This window comes from Neoarius graeffei, chromosome 13, assembly GCF_027579695.1.
Source record: "Neoarius graeffei isolate fNeoGra1 chromosome 13, fNeoGra1.pri, whole genome shotgun sequence".
Lineage (NCBI taxonomy): Eukaryota > Metazoa > Chordata > Actinopteri > Siluriformes > Ariidae > Neoarius > Neoarius graeffei.
The window spans coordinates 75,422,184-75,436,865 of NC_083581.1; the positions used below are offsets into that span (position 1 = coordinate 75,422,184).

The following is a 14,682-nucleotide window of genomic DNA, read 5'->3' on the forward strand; positions in this document are numbered from 1 at the left end:
TCATTTCACCGGTTTGTTTACATTCTAAGCGGAAATGATTTTGTCGGACATTTTGTATCAAATTTTAATTTATCGAATTTGCAAAAAATAAAAATACTCTGTTTCTCAAAATCCAACGAATGTGGTTAGAATAAAACAGTTATTCCACTCAATCTCGTCGTACATGGATTATAGCCAACTATCAGCTCATGTCCAACTCGATTTCGTGGAATAACTTAATTTTTTTTTTTGTGGTCTGGTTTTCATCAAATCCTGCGCTCTGATTGGCTGGCAAGCGGGTACATATCCTACGGTATGGACCCCAGTTACGGACCCCGGTTACGGACTTCTGGCGACTCGCTTGTTCACAACAACAACAAACATAGTAGCAATTTTTGTCAACATTTATTTTCGCATTTCTCAGGAGAATAGCATTAATTTTACAGCATGGATAGCGATAACGACAGTGTTCACAGCGAAAGCGAGTTTTACTCCCCTGAAGAAGAAGAAATCAAAGAAAACATTTCAGGAGAAAGATAAAAACCTGTAACTTGCTAACGCCGAGCAAAACCATGGCTGAATCCTGAATGACTCCTATTTGTATAAATAGGGGACTACATAAGCGGCAAAATGTAGTATTTTTCCTGCCATGGAAGTGCACTTGTATACCAAGGAGGAAGCAATTTGCATTGCAGCCGTGAATGAGGATTCAAAATGGCGGCTCGGCTCGGTTTTCCCTTTCGGGTGCTCTCGTTTTCTGTTAGAATTTGGTAAAGAAAAAAATAAATATATTATTTACCAGCTTAAGGTCGGTCCGTATGGTGAAATACCGTGACCTCGGCCTTGAATACTGACCTTGACCTAGAGGGCCTCGCTCAGTACTTTCAAGACCTCGGTCACGGTATTTCACCATACAGACCTCCCAGCTGGTAAATAACACATATATATTCCGCTCTAGAGGTCAGGTCATGGAAGCTTACCGCCCACGTTGTTTTTATATGTGCAGTACAACTCCTTCACTCGTCTGTAGCGGAAGGCCAGCTTCCTCATCCAGTCCACTCCGCCCCTGACGCCTGTGGCTAAGCAGAGGCTTGCGCTGGTTGCAGCTGCATGGAAGCCATCAGTGGCAAAACTGTAAGTACTGTCGATAATAACAATAACAACCATGTTTTAAACCTCCTCAGTGCATTTCAGTGGGAACAGAATTCTGAATGTATCAAGATCCACTTTATTACAGAAATGGATGATGGAAAATTAGATTTTTTTTAATTTAGCTTACAGTTGAAAAAAAGTTGTACGAAAATATTTTGACAAGACAGACTTCTCATATCTCAGGTACAAAACTCCAAACACTAAATATATCCTGACTTACTGACTACACTTGGATTACAAAACAAATCGTGTATAAATTTGCTGAGCTATTCTTTTAAATGTGATGTACAAGTCAGTGTTATTATCTCGAGTGCAGTAAAGCAGCAGTGTTCGAGACGCACCTAAGGTCCTGTCCATTATCATCTGATGACACGTCATCAATGTGCACCTGATCACATTCCTGTCGAGGACACACACATTACTGTATACACACTCATATCAGTGACAGGTGAAAGCCCCAGGTGAGGCCTTAATAAAATCCACCAGGGGGCGGCAAAAGCTTAAACTCACACACCACACACACACACACACTGTCTTGATGTCAAATAATCTAATTTAACCTGCAATTCCTAATGACAATTTTCAATTATATACAGTACTGTACAAAAGTCTCAGGCACCCTATTTTTTTTTCCATACAAACTTTGTTGAAATATTTTATGACTTCAACATTGAGTCACATTACAAAAACATTTTAGAGTTCTAAACGTTCATTTTTTTCCCAGCACAAAATTAAATGTTACAGGAAAAAAAAAAAAGTAGTATGTCTGAGCAGCATATTCCATAAGAGAGCACTTTTCAGATTAAAAAAGAAAACATAATGAAGGCTACTGGTGCAAAAGATTTGGTGTAAAATGAAGAAGCGAGTGTGACAAAGTGTCCAGAAGAACTGTGGCTGGTTCTGTAAGATGCTTTTTTTTAATGCAAAGGGTCGTCTCGCATCAAATACTGACTTTGACTATATTTCATTTATGGCAGCTTACTGATTACAGTATTTTTTTTTTTTATGTTGAAACATTTCACGTGCCGAAGACTTTTGCACAGCACTGTATATATAATATTTTTAAATAACTGAGTGGAGCATGTAATATAATAACATTTATCCATATTAATAGTTACCTTTAAAGTGTATAAGGTTTGCATGCAAAAAAAAAAAAAAAAAACACATCTCATCTCTGACCCATATATTTATCGATGATGAAAGCATTAAGTGCTGAACAACAATGGCATTAATAAATAAGAGGAAGGAAGGAAGGAGAGGATGTGAAAGATTACCTCCAAGTCATTAAAGAAGAGATGTGTGTCTGCAAGATTAAAGATCATCTCCTCCATTCTCAAACCCAGTGTCACTGCCATCGGAGCATCCTACACAGAAATCATCATCATCATCTTCATCATCAACCTCAGCACTGGTGGAAAAACCAACACCTTGGACAAAACCAGAATTGTCCTTATGTATGTACACTATACACCAAAAGTATGTGGACACCTAAGCATCACACCCATATGTCCTTGTTGAACATCCCATTCCATATTTAGTCCTCTTTGCTGTTATAATAACCTCCACTCTTTCTACTAGATATTGGAGTGTAGCTGTGCGGCTTTGTGTCCATGAAGCTTTGTGCACAGGAGCATTGTCATGCTGGAACAGGTTTGGGCCTCTTAGTTCCAGTGAAAGGAAATTGTAAATTAATGCTCCGACATGCAAAGACATTGGACACAAATGTGCGCTTCCAACTTTGTGGTAACAGTTTGGCGAAGAACCACGTGTAGGCGTGATGGTCGTATATAGTGTATGTTTAAATATAACAAGCTAGAGCAATGCTGTAGATAAAACATGAGCTATTTGTTCCAAATATTGCCACCTGCTGTACTACACACATCAGCCAAAGTGCAAACTAGTCGACTGTCGTATAACCCATCTATTATTTATACCGCTCGTCCGTCAGTGGACTGGCTCCTGCTTCTTTTGTGAGGGAGGCGGGGTAAACCCTGGGCAGGTCACCAATTAACAAACAAACATTCACACCTATGAGCAATTTAGAGTAGCCAGTTAGAGGAAACCTGGGAGAACACACAAACTCCACACAGAAAGGCTCCAGCCAGCTGTGAGATTCGAACCCAGAACCTTCTTGCTGTAAGGCAACAGTGCTAACCACTGCACCACCTTGGCATTAATACCAGCTTTTCAGAATGAGGAATGTGGAGAGAGGAGCGCAGCTCGTAGCCAAAACGTTCATCAACAACCTGTTGACCTTTTGCTAAGGGAACAAACACAGTCTGTTACTGTAACGATCTCTGGGCTCGTTTGGTTTCCCTGTTTTTTCTTGGCTCCTCCCACCTGAGGCCCGTCTCACCTGGTGCAGCCTCTATATAAGATCAGTTTGGCAGATACCAGAGAGAGAGAGAGAGAGAGAGAGAGAGAGAGGGGTGACAGCTCTCCTTTTTGGGCCTTCTTGGTTTGTGGGGTGTTTTTTTTTTGCATTATTATTATTATTATTATTATATATTTTTTTATATTCATCTAGACCCTTGCCTTACACTCTTGATTACTGACTATCCATCCTAACCCACTTGCTTATTTTCTTTGCCTTTAATTCTTTCTTCAGTTTAAGTTTTGTTTATGTTTATTCCAATACATCCTTGAGTTTTCCAATTTAAAGACGTGCGTCCTCCTCTTTTGTTACGGTCTTGAGCCGGGTTGTAACAGTTACATCAAAACCTTCAAGACAGAACAACGACTACGGCTCCACAGTCGTCCTCTCCCTATCATGAAGTTCGTTTCCCTTTGTCTGTCGCCTATTCATTCATGTAACTAGCAAACTAGCTTTCCAAATGTTATTACATTACAACATTATGTTAGCTACCATGTTTTGGCCTCGTCAGTTAGATTTCTCATCTCATCTCATCTCATTATCTCTAGCCGCTTTATCCTTCTACAGGGTCGCAGGCAAGCTGGAGCCTATCCCAGCTGACTACGGGCGAAAGGCGGGGTACACCCTGGACAAGTCGCCAGGTCATCACAGGGCCAGTTAGATTTCTAGGAAACCAAAACACACGACTTGGCAGTAAGATGTGACTTGCCCAGTTGGCTAGTGAATTTAGATCATTTGTCCACTTCGGATCATCAGCATACCATCATCACCTTTATCACCAACAAAAAACACTCAGATGCTGAGAAATGTTTCGATTTCATTATCCTGCTCTCAGATAAATCTGGTTTTTAAACTCCCACAGACTCACGGCGTCTCAGACTCCTGCAGCTCTCGGGTTTAAAAAGTTGATGATATACTGACGTACACTCGCTCTGACCCGTCAACCCACTCACATACACTCATGTCACATCCCTGACATGCGCGCACACACACACACACACACACACACACACACACACACACACACTTAGAGAAAAACACAGGAGAGTAAAGAAGAGAAGAGAAGAACAGAGAAGAGGAACAGAAGAACACAGGAGGGAAGAGAAGAGAAGAACAGAGAAGAGGAAGAAAAGCAGAAGAGAAGAAAAGAACAGAGAAGAGAAAGAGAAGAACACAGGAGAGAAGAGGAAGAGGAGAAGAGAACAACAGAGAAGAGGAAGATGAAGAGAAAAGAAGAACAGAGAACACAGAAGAGAAGAACAGAGAAGAGAACACAGAAGAGAAGAGAAGAGAAGAGAAGAGGAGAGAACACAGAAGAGAAGAGAAGAACAGAGAAGAGGAAGAAAAGCAGAAGAGAAGAAAAGAACACAGGAGAGAAGAGGAAGAGGAGAAGAAGAACAGAGAAGAGGAAGAAGAGAACACAGAAGAGAAGAACAGAGAAGAGGAAGAAGAGAAGAGAACACAGAAAAGAAGAGGAAGAAAAGAGGAAGAGAAGAGACAGGGTTAAAGAGAAGCAAAAAGAGGAGAGGAAAGGAGAGGGGGCTCCTCAGCTGTAAAAATCATCACGTGTGTGTTGGCTCGCTGTAGCTGCGCTCACTAAATGCCTCAAAGTGCGGAGCCAGAATAGAAAATAATGTGTCTTCTGTGTTTCATATACACCTCCACTCACACTTCCATTCCTCACGTCTACTCTTTACTCGAATATTTCATGTCCTGGGATAACGATCGAGCTATTTAAATAACGAGTGACTGATAGTTTTGTAAAAAACTACTTGAGTTAAATTAATTATTTACACGGCCCTGAATAGTATATGTGACATTTTACACAACAATCATGTGAGAAATATATTTTCTAAAATAAATAAATAAAACAACTGAGAAGGCTGTCTGAAAACATGGGGGTGGGGGTGTCAAAACATTTAAAGCTACATCATAAAACCACTGTATAATCAGCACGTTAAATAATCGGATTCGGACGTCTCACTTTACTAATGAACTCTTTTACTCGTATCTGTTTTGTTGAAGACACCCAGAGAGTTTGCCTTCTTTGCGTGCCTCGTAAAGTTTTTAGTTTGAGTTTAATTTATGAAATTCTAAAATCTTTCTTTTTTGTTTATTAAGCGGCACGTCAGTCTTGGATGATTTCAATGTGACATTTTGCGTTTCTGCGACTGTAACGTTACAGTGTGGATCAAAAATATCTGTCTGTCTAAAGTCCTTCCAACAACAAAATCTTCAAATAACCTTTAGTTCAAGGTTTTGCATGCGGGTGCAAGTGAATCCATGCGTCCCAGCCAGCGCGTGTGTGTGTGTGTGTGTGTGCCAGAGAGCGCATATGAGTGAAACAGGTTTGGCACTGTCGCTGATGAAGTGCCTAAGATCGGAGGGTCCTGCTCGTCACTGCGCTGTCAGAAATAGCCCCTCAGCTGGGAATAGATGCAGCTGTCTCCACAGCTCTCACACAACCAACGACAAGAAACGAGGGAAGGTGTGAAAACAGGGCAAACGCTTCATACATCTACCCAGACCCACTGTCAAAGACGCCAGTCTAATCACTAGCACGTCTTTTCCATCTGTACAGACCTGGTGCTGCTTCGGGGAATCATTTGGACCACTTGATAAAAAAATAAAAATAAAAAAAAAACAACAGGAGTTTACTAATAAATCACGCGAGTTGTAAGGATGGTATGAGTTACTTCTGGCTTCGTGAACATATCTGTGAACATTCACAGAGAACAAACATATCGTCCTAGACGTAATTATGCACCCTGAGTATTCAGAGATGGGTTACGCAGCTGTTTAAGTCGATTTCCTTGATGCTCCATTCATATCACACTAATCACCTGAGTGGAGTTCATACTGCTGAGGTTGCCAGATTTTCTCCATCAGAGGTTCAGCTTTAAATTTGCCTCTTTTTTTTTTTTTTGCAATAATTCTTTTCAAAACCCTCACACTGTAATGTAAATAATCACGTAACAGACTTCATCCACTGGTTTATTAAACCCAGTTAAAAGCAGTGAGCTGGTCAACTTGTGGATTGTTTCACACACACACACACACACACACACACACACACACACACACACACACACACACACACACACACACACACTTCCACAAAACGAGTTCCTCCTTTATTTCTTGGTAAAGTAAAGCAGCATTAACGGCACAGTGAAGTTTGAAGTGAAACGCGGTCAAAGGGTTCTGTGCAACCCCACGGCCTCGGATCTAATTTCCACACCAGTGCTTTCCTGTATGCACCTGGTGATTATTACCAAATAAAAAATGCAATATATATTATTTCCTCTACATTATTAGCTCATCCGGCCAACAGGTGATGAGTTTATGCCATCATGTGTTGTGTTGTCCATCGTCCAGCCGTCCACATTTCACGAAAATCGCTTCTTCTGTCTCAATTCTTCACTGATTTTTATTCTTTTTGGCAGGAAGGTCGGTCTGCCTGGGGTGCATATACAGTAGCTTCTACCCAAATTTGCATAACTGCAATTAATAATGAAGATACGGAGTAATTAATCAATCCCTAAGCAGCAGTTTCCACACAAATCGCTTCTTCTCCCTAAATTCTTCACCGATTTTGATTCTTTCTGGTATGAAGGTCGGGGTACCTAGGGTGCATATACTGTAACTTCTACCCACATTCACTTAATTACAATTATTAACCAAGTTATGGACTAATTAAGCCTTAATGAGTGAGCAGTTCAACAAAAATCGCTTCTTCTCGGTCAGTTCCTCACAGTTTTGGATTCTTTCTGGTAAATAGGTTGGTGTATACAGGGTGTAGGGTGGATATCGCTTCAATATATAGCTTATATATAGTGTATATAGCCTGCAACATTTATTGCGCAAGGTGGCCCACTTTAGATCGTTCCTTCTCGACTAGACGGGGCTGGAGTGAGCTACGCCGTCACTGACGGTCTAATTTACATATTTGTTCCACATTATTAACTAATTAGTTCATAATACAGTATAAAAGGACACTTGAACTATTGTGAAATAGCAATATTTTACAAATTCCTGACTTCTCCGGCCAAGCAACATGCTGATCCTGGAACTAAACCAACCCTGGTGAAGCTTTTTAAAGTTTAAATGCATAGAGCTTTCCAGAATTAGGTATTTGTACACTGTTGATGGAAAAAGGTTCATCCATTCACAGACAAATACACTGCAAAACTGCTAGAACAAACTCTTTAGGGAACGTCCAAATAGTTAATTATACCGAAAAGTAATTTTGTAATACTGAAATGGACCCACTTGTCACACCACTCACATTATATGTGAAATTTTCGGCATGTTCTCCTTATCACGAATTTCTCCTTCCGAGTCACTATCACAGTTCATTGACTGAGTTAAAGGAGAACTGAAGTCATTTTTAAACTTGCTTTATTTCTTAATTAACGTGTTATTCAATTACGTTTTCGGTTTTATTAACCTTATATCGTGACTCGTATTGGCATATTATATTACACTTATCGGCCTTTTCGGTTTTTAGCCATGTTGAATGTAGTTCGTTTGGTCCACGGCAGGCGTCGCTTATCCGCGAGATCTTCACCAGACTTGTGCAAAACCTCAAATGTGACGTGTCAGCGCCGCCATTTTGAAAACTGTTTACGCAGCAGCCAGATCGCCATATCATTCCAATTTAGATTCATTTCGAGATTTGCCAGCTTCATCAGTGATGGAGATTATTCCATACGACTTCAAACCAACGTGGAGTAGAGAAGAGTTGGAAAGACGACGGGATAAGGACGAGTCCGTCACGCTGGTATTTACGTCATTACTGTCGCACAATTAAAACGTGCCAGATCAGGTGGCTGGTGGGTTTTCAAAATAATAAACACATGCATGTATTTTTGTGATAAATACATATTATACTGAGCGCATTTCACACATAATCCTCAATAAGGTTTTGGACAGCACTACAAAATGGCGTCCACACTATATAGTGCCCTATATAGTGAGTAGGGAGCGATTTCGGACACAAGGAAAACTTCCAGCTTGATTACATCAGCGTTCGAAAGAGGGTGCGCGCGTCTTTTGACAACGTTGACAGATGTTGGTGACTTTGATTTCCGCTGTACGTTTTACTTCCATCCTATGATGTCTCACACAGGTCTCAACGAATCTCGTTTACGGCCATTGCTTTGACATATGGACTGATATATTACAGAGCATATTTCAAACACTCAGAACTTGCTATAGCAGTGACAAAATAGCGATCAAAAATGCATTCCGATATTTAATAAAATGAGAGAAATAGAATTTTGATAATAAAAAAATTTGCCTTCAGTTCCCCTTTAAAGGATCACAAATGGAGGTGATGATTTCTTCATCTGTTACGGAAATGACGGCGGTTGCCGGTGTATTGTTGTCAATGTCCGCCCACTGACTCACTATGCTTTCTCAACCTTCACCATTCAGTTCATTCATGTGTCGCAAATCACCAATGATGTCATTTATGTCGCGCTGCAGGGTGGGCTGGGCAGGGGGTATAAAAACATCGCTGATGTGCTTTAACTAGGTGTTAAGTGTCGCGATATTAGCAGTCATTAGAGATCACTGTTCTCAAAAATTGTTATTGACTGAAACCTAAGTGGGCGGCACGGTGGTGTAGTGGTTAGCGCTGTCGCCTCACAGCAAGAAGGTCCGGGTTCGAGCCCCGTGGCCGGCGAGGGCCTTTCTGTGCGGAGTTTGCATGTTGTCTGCATGGGTTTCCTCCGGGTGCTCCGGTTTCCCCCACAGTCCAAAGACATGCAGGTTAGGTTAACTGGTGACTCTAAGGCCCTGTCCACACGGCAACGGATTCAGGTGACTCCAATACAATTGCTTATCGTTTAGGCCTGGCGTCCACACGGCACCGGCGTTTTGGGTGCCCAAAACGCAATCTTTTTGAGAACGGGTTCCAGAGTGGAAAGATCTGGCAACGTTGCCGTTGTGAAGTCGTCTGGATGAGTAGAACGGATTTGTTTACGATGATGTCACAACCACATGACTGTGAGTGCTTCACGCCGGGTAGAAGTGTAACGAACTCGATGCGAGTTGTCAACAAATCCTATAACTTGGTTCATGAAACGCGCTTACAAAATATTTTCACTGTGAATATTTATTGTGTAATGGTGCAAAGTGAGAGAGAGAGAGAGAGAGAGAGAGTGAGAGTCAATCCCGCCAGCAAAAATAGGGAAAAAAAGGAGCGATCTCACCTCTTCAGATGTTGGTTTAAGTCCTACAATACATTCCTCAAAAAGGGCGTAGAAGAGCAAATTAATCCATCAACGTGTAGCATTCAATTTATTCCGGACCATTAAAGACGCCGCCTTCCGCGTAGAATCATACGTCATCCTCGCCGCCATATTGGATAGGTCAAAGCGGAGAATAAAGATTCATGTGCTGCGTTTAACTGTACCAACAGGTTTACCGTCCAAACGAGATCACATGGGATTACCTTTCACAGGTGAGAAACAACAAATTAATCCATCAACGTGTATCATTCAATTTATTCCGGACCATTAAAGACGCCGCCTTCCGCGTAGAATCATACGTAATCCTCGACGCCATATTGGATAGGTCAAAGCGGAGAATAAAGATTAGCTGCGTTTAACTGTACCAACAGGTTTGCCGTCCAAACGAGATCACATGGGATTACCTTTCACAGGTGAGACTGGAAAAATACTTTTCATTGTATTTGGTCATTATAACGTAATTTTACGAACAGATTTTTCTGACTTTGTGGCTAATATGAAGTCTCGCGCATAATAGTTTATGCGCATGCGTCCTTACTTCTTCTATTGTTCTGGTGTCTCCGAAGGGACCGTCTTACAGCGCCCCTAGAGGTGTGGCATGTGTATTGCATCGTTTTCAGCAAGCGTTGCGTTGCCATATGGACCTGATATTTTACTGATCGTTGCCCATTTGGACGCGATATATTTTTAAATAACATCTCGTTGCTGTTGTCATGTGGATGTAGCCTAAATTGAGCGTAGGTGTGAATGTGAGTGTGAATGGTTGTCTGTGTCTATGTGTCAGCCCTGTGATGACCTGGCGACTTGTCCAGGGTGTACCCCGCCTTTCGCCCGTAGTCAGCTGGGATAGGCTCCAGCTTGTATGCGACCCTGTAGAACAGGATAAAGCGGCTACAGATAATGAGATGAGAATGAGATGCGATGAAACCTAAGTGAGGCTCGTTAAGCCTTTGTTTCTTTGGCTTTAAGACGTTTTGTTATCTTGACTGTGGACTTGATTACTTATTGTTTGTCTCTGTTAGGAAGAAGAACGCATGGCTCAGTGATGTTTTCTTGAAGACTCTGACTCATTGTCATGCCACAAACTTAGTTCGTTATATGCGAAAGTTTGTAGTAAAAGAGTTCGTTATAACAGGGTTGCAGTGTAATCGGTTGAGGAACACTGGAAGAGTTTGCAGGCACTTATTATATTTTTTCCCACTTTTTGTGGAGTAAATGAGGGCAGAGAGAAAGAAATTGAAGAATGGGCAAAGAAGAAGAAGGTGAAGGAAAAGACAGCATACCTTTCCATATTTCTGTGCATAAGATCCAGTGAGAAGCGAATGGAAGACAATGATGGTCTCATCCAGATCCCAAACAAACACTCTCTATAAAACACACACACACATTAAAATACAGTATGTATATCACTGCATCCTTAATTACATATGCAACATCAGTGTGGCTCGTATATCAACTGAATTCTTTAGATGTTTTAAGAGAAAATCTATTTGGTTTACCTCCAGATCACTATCAGGAGGAGGGGAGGGGTTGTTCTTCCTCCCACGCCCCCTGGCTTTAGTCCCACCTCCACGGCATGTCCGGTCATCCAGTTCCTTGATGGGCGTGGAAGGACTCTGTCCCGCCTCAAAATCACCTAAATGGATGAAAAACCCTGCTGACTGAGCCATTGAGCCTACAAGTTGATGTAAACGTTACTTTATGCTGTGATCAGACGACAAGATATTTTTGTCCTTCATGATGTTCACCATGCCAGATTAGGCCATCATAGTGCCATAAATTCTTGTCGTGTCTTGATTGGGAGACTGACAACACTCCAAGTTTGACTCAAACCAATCATTGTTGACGTTGGGGAGGAGGGTCAAGAAATTGCCAATCATGGCTATCAAGGAACATGTCATCGGAGAGGAGTTGTCAAGCTAGGCAAGAAAATCCGACATGCTGGACTATTCATCGGGGTGGTTTTATTTTTTTTTGCGGGGTATCCAGATGCCATATCACTGTTCTTTGGATCCGTCACACTATAAGGCCTGTTCATCAATCCTGATGTTCATATTTGGGCTGGAAATTTGTTGGTCATGACAAACTCATGTCAAAAATGGGCTGAATTTGTGTAGTCTGACCCTGGCATTAGATAATAAAGTAGTGAAAGGGTCCTGGATAGTCCTTTTCCACCAACAAGGTGCTGGTTCCTGATCTCAAACGATACCATACGTTTCCACCATTCCCAAGCAAAAGTGGGTCAGTTCCAGCACCAAAACACCGCACCGGTGAGGTCAGAGATTTGATCGAAGTAATTTCATCACCATGGGAACAACATTCAAGTCAAAGTCCCTCCCGTGTCAGGACCTGGCCTTCCCAGGCAGTCTCCCATCCCAGTACTAACCAGTCTTTTGAGGCGCATTGGGCAGCACAGATCTCCGTTTCTATCACCCTCGGCCTCTCACCTATTATATAGCTAGAGTTACAGTGGGGGGCTGGTCTTCTGGTAACTAAGAGAGTTTGACTCCCTACTCGCATTTGTATTGTAGCATGCCTTGCCAGATGGCCATAGGTACCATTTTTACAAAGGTCTTTGGTATGACCCGACCGCGAGTAGAACTCACAATCTCCCGGTCAAGAGATGGACATGCGAACCACTACGTCAGCTCGCGGTCTGGGAACAACATTACCACCAAGGATCTAAACAGTGCAAACAGTACAGAATGCTGTTCACTTGCAAACTCCCACATATGATTAATGGCTACATGGCTAGGTTCTTAAAAATGGTCACTGGTTCCCTGATCTAGCTTCAGCACCATGTCAGTGGAAAGGTGGTATGAGATACAGTGAGCAAATGATCAAATGATTATTCAAATGCCATACTGGACCACAGGAAGACCTACTATACATTTCGCAAGCTCTGGACACAGACAACCTCAATGTCCTGATTAGCCACCACTCACCTGGGTGCATCTCAGGAGCCTGTCCTGTGATTACAGGGGCGGGGTCTTGTAGTTGATAGCTGGAGGTGGAGCCTGTGGTGTCCAGTGTGCTGTTGGTTGTCATATAGGAGCCATAGGAGGAAGCAGAGTAATACTGAGCGTACTGATTTTGCCCGAACGCTGTATATGAGGGATACTCCTACAGGTAAAGAAATGCACCAAGTCAGTACTTATAACTCACGAAGTCTCATAACCACTTGAGTTCTGCATTAAAGCCTTGAAATTTGTGTGTAAACTGTAGACAGATGAGGGTTGGGTTCGACATCTTGAGGACATTGTGGTCGACCAATTACATCAAGTTACATTAACGTTTAACAGTATATTTACTTTAATCACCAACAGAGATCTATATACAAAAAACTAGAGAGAGAGAGAGAGCAATCCACCAGGCAGCAAGATAAACTCCGTATTTTTGACAAATTTACATGGCAGTTTGATTTTGGAACGGAAATTCCAAAATTTACATTGACAAACTGGGGCTCACCAGTGAGCCTGATGTCTCTAATTTCGGGAAACAAACTGCATCAATCTGATGGAAAGTAACAGAGATACTTAGACTTTCCATATTGCATCCCAATGGCGAGCAGTTGAATCATCAAAATACTAATTTGATCAGCATTGTGTAATTTACTTCTGTAATAACTTATGTAAGGTGTAAAACACTTGGCGGTGTGTTGTTACAGAAAAATAATCAAAACTAAAATGGTGTGAAGAAGTAGAGTTACTGTTACCACCCTGAAGTTACTCATTATGAGCTCATCCGGCCGAAAGGTGATGAGTTTATGCCATCATGTGCTGTCCAGCGTCCGTCCAGCGTTGTCCACATTTCACGAAAATTGCTTCTTACGTCTCAGTTCTTCACTGATTTTTATTCTTTTTGGCAGGAAGGTAGGTCTGCCTGGGGTGCATATAGCTTCTACCCAAATTTGCATAATTCCAATTACAACCCCGATTCCAAAAAAATTGGGACAAAGTACAAATTGTAAACAAAAACGGAATGCAGTGATGTGGAAGTTTCAAAATTCCATATTTTATTCAGAATAGAACATAGATGACATATCAAATGTTTAAACTGAGAAAATGTATCATTTAAAGAGAAAAATTAGGTGATTTTAAATTTCATGACAACAACACATCTCAAAAAAGTTGGGACAAGGCCATGTTTCCCACTGTGAGACATCCCCTTTTCTCTTTACAACAGTCTGTAAACGTCTGGGGACTGAGGAGACAAGTTGCTCAAGTTTAGGGATAGGAATGTTAACCCATTCTTGTCTAATGTAGGATTCTAGTTGCTCAACTGTCTTAGGTCTTTTTTGTCGTATCTTCCGTTTTATGACGCGCCAAATGTTTTCTATGGGTGAAAGATCTGGACTGCAGGCTGGCCAGTTCAGTACCCGGACCCTTCTTCTACGCAGCCATGATGCTGTAATTGATGCAGTATGTGGTTTGGCATTGCCATGTTGGAAAATGCAAGGTCTTCCCTGAAAGAGACGTCGTCTGGATGGGAGCATATGTTGCTCTAGAACCTGGATATACCTTTCAGCATTGATGATGTCTTTCCAGATGTGTAAGCTGCCCATGCCATACGCACTAATGCAACCCCATACCATCAGAGATGCAGGCTTCTGAACTGAGCGCTGATAACAACTCGGGTCGTCCTTCTCCTCTTTAGTCCGAATGACACGGCATCCCTGATTTCCATAAAGAACTTCAAATTTTGATTCGTCTGACCACAGAACAGTTTTCCACTTTGCCACAGTCCATTTTAAATGAGCCTTGGCCCAGAGAAGACGTCTGCGCTTCTGGATCATGTTGAGATACGGCTTCTTCTTTGAACTATCAAGTTTTAGCTGGCAACGGTGGATGGCACGGTGAATTGTGTTCACAGATAATGTTCTCTGGAAATATTCCTGAGCCCATTTTGTGATTTCCAATA

At 41.8% G+C, this 14,682-nt stretch overlaps 1 protein-coding gene across 4 annotated transcripts in view; it reads right to left on the bottom strand.

Annotated features, from left to right (window-relative positions):
- The window catches only part of eya4 (EYA transcriptional coactivator and phosphatase 4), a 149,267-nt gene that overhangs the window by 24,688 nt on the left and 109,897 nt on the right, over positions 1-14,682 (bottom strand). For all 4 annotated transcript variants that reach the window (XM_060938523.1, XM_060938521.1, XM_060938522.1 and 1 more), the window contains 6 exons: positions 12,708-12,885; positions 11,262-11,398; positions 11,046-11,129; positions 2,406-2,495; positions 1,473-1,531; positions 960-1,120 (listed from right to left, as the gene is read on the bottom strand). In XM_060938523.1, coding sequence (XP_060794506.1) covers positions 960-1,120; positions 1,473-1,531; positions 2,406-2,495; positions 11,046-11,129; positions 11,262-11,398; positions 12,708-12,885 — 709 coding nt within the window. The remainder of the gene's footprint in view (positions 1-959; positions 1,121-1,472; positions 1,532-2,405; positions 2,496-11,045; positions 11,130-11,261; positions 11,399-12,707; positions 12,886-14,682) is intronic.